This window comes from Papilio xuthus, unplaced genomic scaffold, assembly GCF_000836235.2.
Source record: "Papilio xuthus unplaced genomic scaffold, Pxut_1.1 DF825946.1, whole genome shotgun sequence".
In the NCBI taxonomy this organism is placed as follows: Eukaryota; Metazoa; Arthropoda; class Insecta; order Lepidoptera; family Papilionidae; genus Papilio; species Papilio xuthus.
The window spans coordinates 12,689,294-12,699,052 of record NW_013532703.1 but is presented as its reverse complement, the minus strand read 5'-3'; the positions used below and the strand labels follow the sequence as shown (position 1 = coordinate 12,699,052).

General features: G+C 33.4%; 1 protein-coding gene across 3 annotated transcripts in view; it reads right to left on the bottom strand.

Moving 5' to 3' along the window:
* Positions 1 to 499: 499 nt before the first annotated feature.
* Positions 500 to 9,759, bottom strand: part of LOC106124622 (partitioning defective 3 homolog) — a 33,287-nt gene continuing 24,027 nt past the window's right edge. For all 3 annotated transcript variants that reach the window (XM_013321481.1, XM_013321480.1, XM_013321482.1), the window contains exons 2-6: positions 5,874 to 6,025; positions 4,032 to 5,664; positions 2,994 to 3,796; positions 1,949 to 2,078; positions 500 to 1,325 (exon numbers count right to left, since the gene is read on the bottom strand). In XM_013321481.1, coding sequence (XP_013176935.1) covers positions 1,277 to 1,325; positions 1,949 to 2,078; positions 2,994 to 3,796; positions 4,032 to 5,664; positions 5,874 to 5,961 — 2,703 coding nt within the window. In that variant the 5' untranslated portion in view covers positions 5,962 to 6,025 and the 3' untranslated portion in view covers positions 500 to 1,276. The remainder of the gene's footprint in view (positions 1,326 to 1,948; positions 2,079 to 2,993; positions 3,797 to 4,031; positions 5,665 to 5,873; positions 6,026 to 9,759) is intronic.

Sequence of the window (9,759 nt, the reverse complement as noted above, 5' to 3'; positions counted from 1 at the left end):
ATCAATCATGTCACAAAATGTTTCTAAAAACATTTTTTTTTTGTAGTTAATTTGTATTGTACATTACTTATGATAGTAAAAATACATGAAAGTAATGTAAGTCAAACGATTAAGAAATAAAACGTACTTTCAATCGTGTTAATTATGTATTCAAATCTTCGTTATCAAGGGAAACATTTTTTACCAATTAAAAAATTTAATTATTGTATTTTTATTTATTGCACATCGTCTACAAAGTTTTTAAACAATTACTTTTGTCGAGTAATTTTATTACAAATATAATATTAAGCTTTCTAATCACAAAACTCTATTTTTTTCGACACATCTTACACAACCTACTTAACAAGCGTAAATCTATAAAAAAAATAATTTCAGCCAGTAAATAAAAAATTGACAATATTGGGTTGCTACTTTTATTATTTGACATTATTTTTTTGACACTACTCAATTACAATTAAATTTGTATCCTTAGACAGTCGGGTAAAAAATGGCGAAGCTTTTTTTTTTATTACTTCACTACAAACATCTACCTAATTCTTTGGGAGAATTTCTAACCTATTTTATGAACTCCATTATTAAAAAGAAGAAAAAAAATCAGGTACAGAACAATTTGAGTTTCAGTGCGCTATGAGAGATTTTATATTGATTGAGAAATTATTTGTTAAATGGCACATTGTAATATTCCATATAAAAATTATAGGAGAACACAAAAACAATTATACGTCTAAAATATTATACAAAATATCAAATTATATTAAACTGTTATACAAAACTGGTTTACATTTTAAATATTATAAATTGTCGCAATTCAATAATAAAATAATAATTTGAGCGGATAAATCAAACATTTAAAAATTAATGTACATTTCATTTACATATAAGTCATGGTCTAAATTTAACTTTGGATCTATGAAAGTCATTCACCTTGAAGCAATGACAAATTCCAATTAAAAGCAATCGACAACTTAATTTTAAATATACGTAATTACCTTCGGGTCAAAACAGTTGACGAATAAATTACATTTTAATAAATAATTTCTACATTAATAATTACTTCTACTTCATGAGATGACCTTGTCGTGAATAACTTGTCTGTTAAGTTGCGTTAAGTTACTAAGAACTGCTACTTTAATAAACATTTCGTGCTTACTATCAAATTATTTTGAACTTGTCAACATCCTTAAGTATACAAACAAGGGATAAAGCAAGAACATCCACACAATTGCGACTAACAACAAATTATATTAACATTTTCCGATGTGATATCCGAAGATTCTCAGTCGTCGTCATTTAGTAAATCTGTACAGGATTTTGCTTTGGTTGACCTGAAAATAAAAGGAAAAAAAATTGGGATTTATCATTTGACCTTAATTAAAGTCTATTTTTTTTTCCTCGAGATGAGGAAAGAAAATAGACAAAAGTCTGTTTTTTTCTTATTTAGGCTATTTATTTATATCATTAATAATGTTTGCTTTAAGAGAAGGTCCATAAAGAATAGAGAAGGATGTCCATCTCATCTTATTGAGTCCAGTTTCTATAGTGTCTGTTTAAAATAAGGATAAAGCTAGAACTTTTAATTTTTTGATAACAAGGGATATATATGCTATACTGCTTCATCATACCCCCACCGAGGGGCTCGGACCCCTACTACCTACCCTAAGTCAGGGGTGACTAGGCCATAGTCAACCACGCTGGCCAAGTGCCGGTTGGTTGCACATATCTTTGAATTACTTCTCAGATATGTGCAGGTTGCATCACGATGTTTTCCTTCACCGTAAGAATGTCGGATAAATGTACATATGTAAATCGAAAAACACATTGGTACATGGCGGGATTCGAACTCAGGACCTGCAGATTGCAAGTCTTGACTCCTGAGCCACCGAGGCTCCATAACTGTATATATAACCCGAATTTTATGTCTGTGTTTTATTTATTGCTCGAAACTTACTGTGCACTTTTGACTCTTCTGCAGACTCTAAGTTCTATTGTACCACTGCGTACTGCCTTGAATAACGCCAACGCCTCTACATGTGCCAACTCGTGACAGGCCTGACCGTTCACTGCCAGCACTTCATCACCTGGAAATTATAAGTTGTGGGTTATTTTATTTTCAGTACATTAGAATTTTACTAACACTATAAATACGAATGTTAAGCTGGATGTTTGGATGTTTATTTGAAGGTATCTCAAGAACAACTGAACGGATCAAAATGAAATTTGGCATACATATAGAACATAGTTTTGAAGAACGCATAGGCTATTTATAACGTTTTATTTTAAGTTTCGCGCGGACGGAGTCGCGTGCGACAGCTAGTGTAGAATAAGTTTTAAAACAATAGAGATTGCAGTGAAATATGTAATTAAATTACTAAATATTTAAGATCTTATAATATGTATTCTACATTGATCGATATGAATGAATAATTCTAAAGTAATTTTACAAGTAATTTCATATCTGTATTTCCAGTAATTAATAATTTACTTTGTAATTGATGTTTGCGTCATGTTTTAGATATTACAAAAATTAAATATAAATCGAAAATTGAAATGTTTTCAAAACGCGTTTTATCGCTCTATTTTATCTTGTTACTTTTATTGATAATGATTCGAATACAAAATAAATAAAACTACACTTACTGCTGTAACCTAAAAAAGTTTTATGTTATTTCTCATTTTTATAATATTTTTCGCTCTACAATAATTGTTGAAAATTGTTAATTTTTTTTCCAATTAAAATTAATCCTTTACCAATCGTGTAATGATATTATGATTATTAAGTATGAAATAGATATAATTTATAATAAACGATACAAATTAAACTACTGACAAAACTCATTTAAAAACAATACTGTGTCTGTCGACTATTGCGCGCTGAATATTACGGTTCCGACTAGCGGCAGCACAATGCGATTTCCTATCCTTATCAAATTGCATTCCTCGAAATTAATAATCGACGCGTTGTTAGTAGAAATTTAATTATGAGAATTATTTACCTGCTTTCAATCTGCCATCTTCAATTGCTTGTCCCTGGGGAAGGATGCTCTTGATGAAGATACCTAGAGGTCCCCGTGGAGAATCACGTCCTCCAACTATAGTAAACCCGAGTGGTCTCTTGCCGTGACCTTTCTCAAATGTTATGGTATGGTAGGTGTGCGTAGGCGCTCGCGGTCGCCTAGGGAGCGTGCAGAAATTAGCTGTACTTGGTGTTTGTACTTCACTTTCACTATCTATCTTTTCACCGGCGCGGTCTGCGGCACAATCTGGAGTGTCGACATCGACCACTTCGCTAGCGCAGCTGAGCGCAAGTGCCTCCTTGTTGGAGCCGCCGTAGCTAACGACCTGTCTGCGTAGGAGCTTGTTGTTCATACTGCTGTAGCTCGCGTTCTGGCCCTTCAGGAAATGCGAGTGTCCGCCGGTCGAGCTGGGTTGGCCGGGTGGGCCGGGCGTGCCGCCGGCCGCCTCGTCCGCAGCTGATAGCGCGTCGCGATTACTCGTCGAATCGTCCTGTGGCTGTCGTCGCTCTATTCTGACGTCATATTTATCGATAGCTCTTTCCTTTCCTAAAATGATAGCGTTCTCGTAGTCTACTGAACTCTCCCGCATGAGTACGTGACTTTTTTGCGGTGGATCTCTCTGTCTTATTTCCGGAGAATTTTTTTCTCGCTGCCTGCAGATTACGATGTCTATTTCCGATGCACCTGATCTTAAGGCTTCTTTGGCTTCTGGCATAGTAAGATCGCGAAGTCTGCGACCATTAACGTTCAGCAACTCATCGCCTATTCGTAATGTTCCTTCTCTGAAATTGAAACAAAGTTCAAATTAGTTTATTTAAATCAAAATTTTTACTTTAGTCAAGCGTTTAATTTATAAGCTAATTTATAACGATTATTGGTAACAACTTTCGTGATAGGCGTCTGTTTTTTTTTAATATAAGTACCGAAAATAGTTAGTTTGGTATAAATAAATTTTCTGTCTTTAATAAGACGTCTGAATATATTTACATATTTTAGAAATAAAAAAATAAAACTTACTTTGCTGCTAAACCTCCTGGCACCACGTGAGCAACTAAATATCCTACGTGACCTTCATCGGACAGTTTAGTTTTGGCGATAAAAATTCCCAGTTCGTCGGTAGGATTTCGTCTTAAAATCCTGACGACTTTAAATTCCGAATGTACTTTGCTGTGATTATTTCCTTTTGATGTTTTACGACAAGGTGGAATTGGTGGAATACCAGTATCTCCACGACTTATATCCCTTTGTCTCATTTTTTGTTTTTCAGTCAATTGTAAATATTGTGGTTCTTCGTATTCCAATCCATTTTTAGGCATACGTCTTAGTATTTCCTTTCGGTCCAATGATAACGCTCTTTGATTGTGACGGGCTTTAGACTTGGCAAATTCCGCTCTATCTCTACTTCTTCTTCCTGATACTCGTGCTTTTGTGTACGTTTGGTCGCCAGAAACACTTCTGCCGTGGCAAGCTCCCTGAGCGTTGGAATGGGAAGCAGAACTTTCACACCGCGATGATATTCTGTCACTGTCGAATACAGATGATGCCGCCGATTCATTTACAAGAATACCAGAATCAGCATCTTCACAGTCCTGTATGAGAATGTTCTCATCATCACATGAAACGTGATAAATGTCATCATGGAATATCGCACTTTGAACCTTTTGAAATTCATCCAAGCCAGGCAAAGCTCCGTATGAGAAACTTCTTAACTTGGCTTTTACGCCCCCTCTTTTCTTACGGCTTTTACTAACAGAAGGTTTAGTAACATTATCAGTCCCACTATTTACAGCTTCATCTTCATCTCCATTTTGTTTGTAAAGTTTTGAAAAAAATCTGTTTGTTGATGATTTAAGGTACCTGTCAGACATAGCTCTCAATTTAGCGGATAAACAAGAACTAGGTCCAATAGTATCTTTGTCATTTTTAATCCTATGTTTATCAGTCTTTTTATCAGATTTAATCGTAATTGGTAGATCTTCATCATAAGGTTCAAAATCGTCGTTAAATATTTGGTCACTAGATTTTGACAGCTTTGCTGCAGCTTTAGGTATAGCATGATAACGGTCACACTCAGAACCAGAGCTATAACATCTAGTACCTCTGTTACTTAGTGATTTACCTTCCCTCCATCTACACTCATCAGGACTAGTAATAGAACTTTTGGCGTAAAAAACATCATCATCATAATTTGGCATTTTAACCCATGGGTTATGGTTCTCAAACTCATTGTGCGTTTCAGAATAATTACCGGGATACCGACATTGACTGATTTCTTCTACATGTCCAAAGCCACTACAATCGCTTCCAGAAGTTGATGCAGCATCATCACAGTGTCGTAGAGGACCATTTGATTTGAAACATGATAATTTAGTATTTTTCACTTTGTCGAGTAACGGGTTTCGTTTTTCTCTATATACCATATACTCTTTCTCTAAAGAGCCGCCGCGGTTTTTGCGACACGTGTTATAGTTTTCTTGTGGTGAGGTGGGCCCGTTTTGTAACGACACCCGTCTTGTAGCTGGAGTTTCTATTTCACGACACAAATGGGGTGATTTATCAACAATAATGATTTGATCGTTTAAATTGTAGAAATTTGTTTCCACCGAGCTGCTGCTACTTTTTCTATTTGAGTAGCGCACTGGGGACATATCTGAAAATAAAAACATACATTCATAAAATTTAAATCCAAAACAAATATAAATTATGACAATTAACAATTGAATAATGATGGTGACAATCACCATATGAAACTGTATCTTCAGTTAAGACATTTTAATACAAAAAAAAACAATTTTTATACCTAAAAGTAGTGCAAATGTTGAGAAAAGTCTAGGGTATAATATTAAAAATAACCTGTACCGATTCTGGATCTGCGAGTTGATCGTGCATCTGTGTCTGGCGACACGGCCAGCAGCCGCGGCGGCTCGCCCTTCCTGAACCACCGCATTGTGCGTGCTCACGGCACGCCGCGCCACACCACGCCGAGGTGCGTTACTCAGTCCATAACGCAACTGAAACAATAAACTTGCATTCAAAAAGGAACACAAACTGTAATACATTTAAAACTTGCATTTGTGCGTTATAAAGATATAATATTCTTAAATCGCATTGTAAATACAGTAACAGCAAAGTATTGGGTTATTCAAATATGTTGGTTCGATTTGTAAACTTACGAAGTGATCTTTCGTAATATGAAAAACAATCAACATGCTATTAAGTAAAACCAAATTTTATTGCTATCATTAATTTAATATGGAAATTATACAAATTTTATGATATTATCTAATATTTCATGTTCAATATTCAATTAAGTCAATTTATTACTTAGTAAACGTAGATGTAAGTGAAAAGCGGAAGAAAGCTGACATCGAAGTTAATTAACTGGGAAACGATGTCAGTGAATAAATTGCAAAACGAAGACCGTATATTGGTTACATATTTAATATTTTGTTTATTTAATAACAAGATAAAATATAACATATAGAACAGAACTAGTGTGATAAAAAAACATGTTACAAATTTAAGTTGCCAAAAGCTAATATAGACTAGAAATGATTGACAAATTAATACAATCCGTTGGCGTATTGAATATTTTGATATAAATTAAATTCAATATAAATTAGGTAGGTGTACTTGAATAAAATTATTTAATAGGTATGAAATAGGTGCTATAGAAAACCGGCCAGGTTGGTATCAAAATATTTTGCAACAACGTATCGACTTAGACTTGAAATCGATTAATGCAATTCGATTAAATTCTATATTAATTAATATCGATTATTGTGTTAATCGAACTATTCACTAGCTAAGTAATTAGTTAGCGTAATGTGACATCCATGAGCGGTATAGGCTGTCGTAATGATTGACAATCGCTTCGATTATGATCACGTAACGCGAGACCTTGGTCTAGCAACGATGCGTTGAGTAATTTTTCGCTCAATCGAGTAACATTTTTGTGGCATTGCTGTTTATTATTTAGCAGGCGTCAATAATTATAAAAATTCAAACCAGACATTAATCATTATCATAAAGATTAAGTTTTAATAAATTTAACAAATAAGAGGAGAAAGTAAATTATTGGATGTGGATGGTATTGTATTATAAATTCTAGATTTCACTTTATTGTAGTGGACGTTATATTTAGCGCAAATGCGTCATCAGTGTCCTGTTTCTTAGAGACATAAGATAAGGTGATGGACAGACACTAATTAAACTTGCTTCAGATAAGACGAGAAACCACAAAATAGGTCTATTATTGGAGTAAACGAATATAGAATTACAAATACATCAAGAAACAAATTTAAGCTATTTCTCAACCTATAAAAATTGTGTTTTGTTTAATAATTTTACTTTAATTATTTTGCACCAGTAAAAGATTTTAATGCAACCTACATATTTTTGCTCACTTACTCATTTCTTACTTGTTCAAGGAATAAATTGAACATTGATTAGTGCTGACTGCTTCATTCATTTTATTTATTCGTAAGTTACAAGTTATGTTAAGATAAAAACAAACTGTCTTTGTGTTTTAAATGTGCAGTTTTATATATGGCGTTAATGTCTTTGAACTCCATACTGATTTTATAAATAACTGCAATGAAACTTAAATTATATAACACCAGCTAGATAAGGCAAATGAGATCATTACCCTGCGATGATAATTTTGATATCTCACATAACATGTCCTGATTAATCCTTAAGTATGTAAGAAAATGTCTTTCCACGGAAGATATAATTTGAAGTAACAAAAAAAAACAGAACAACGAGAAAAAATACAAAGACGAATAAGGTAAAATTCTGACGCGTGACGTACATTGGCTACGCCGTGTTCCTGTAACAAACATCGTCGCTCACCTTATATCGATAAGCTACTTTTTTAACACAAGACAAAGTTAATATAAAATATAGTAAGTTAACATAGGAAAAACATGCAAAAACGTCATTAGTTACGTAAACTTATCGTGTAGTATCACGACCTAACCTCTTCCAGACCTCTTGGCTCAATAAATAACACTCATAAAGTGTCTGCATTATAATCATATTATTTATTACGTTAGCATTTTATGTTATCAAGCTATAAAATATACAATAACTAGTTGTCGTCCGCGACTCCGTCCACGCGGAATTATAATAAAACTTAGTAAGGAGCCTATGTGTTCTTTAAGACTGTGTTTAATTTGTGTATAAAATTTCATCAAAATTCGTTTAGCCACGGTCTATTTTTTTTGTAAGTAAGAAACGAAAATTACAAATAAGCAAGATTTATATTTGTTGTTTTGTTTCAAGGGTAAATCACGACTATCGAATTAGCAAGTTGACAAGACTGTGCTAATACCTCGTCCATACATTGTTCAATGTTGATAGGTAATAAAAATACGTCACAAAAAATACAAAAGAATCCCGATATCTCGAATGTCAAGAGGAAAAAAACATCTTATTAAGTCTTCGACGTTACAAGACGTAAAAGATATGAAGTATTTGACGGGGAATTCTTGATTAGAATTTGACTTTATTTGTTCTTTACTTCTTCTCATTGTTGAGATTTTTTTTGTTATTCTCATTAAATTTTACGAACTCCGACTTATTTTATATTATACATGTCGTAAAATATCTATAGGGAAGTATCAGAGTTTTTTCTTTTTTTTTTTCTTTGAGTTATGAAAACAAAATAGGATAATAGGAAACGGCATTTTTTCCGAAATACAGAGGATTTCGATTTTAAGATTCGTGTTATAGATTCCACTATAATACATAACCTAACTATTTTTTTGAAGTCAAAACTCCTTAGGTTTATATTATGTTACTTCTTCTTCTTCTTCGTATTCTTCATTACGGAAGGTCGTGCTTGTCCTGATACGCTTCAACGGCCGTGTCGACCAGCTGTCTCCATGTTACTAATAAGCAGTATTTTTTTGACCTTATTTGCTACATTTTAAAATTAAACTTGATTTCATTTTATGAGTAATTTTGAAACCATACTTGGAACTTTGTTAACATTAATATCGCAAGTGTATTTTTAAAGATTTCACATGACGTTTTTACTAATATAATTATTTTATATAACATGAATAAAACATTCCAAAGAATGTAATGCCTTTCATCACATTGAAAACGATATCGTGAGAATGGAGAGAAAAACATAAGCAAGTTCGTTAAACGCGCGGGAAATGAATGAGGAAGCCAAAGATACGTAAGTACTACCATAAAGGTTCTGATACCTTGGTATGATGGCAAGACAAGTAAACAAGCATGGTCAACGAACATTCATAAAATCTTTAAGCCAATAATTAATTGTATTCGCTGACTTACGACTGAAAATAATAATATTCGATCCTACAAATCAATCCGGTAAATATATTATTTACATGAAAAGGAGCACAAAAAAAAACTTCGATTGACCTTTAAATTTAGTTAGGTTATATTTGATTCCAACAGATTAAAATTTAAAAAGAAAATACCGTGGATAAAATACGTACGCGTACTGGATCGAATGCTAACTTCGGCCACATGACGTATTGCGTAGGTTAGACATTGTCGCAACACAATGTAGGAAGTAACTATAGGAAGAAGTGCTTAGAATTGTATATCGTGTTTACGCAATCGCTATTAGCATTACTCAATAAACTAAACTAAATAAAGTAGAACAAAGAAACAATGTTATTACACAATAAAAGCATTAAAATAAAAAGACGCACCAATAGTCTAAGGGGAGACTACCGAGTTAGCAGTCGTGGGACTTAACTTC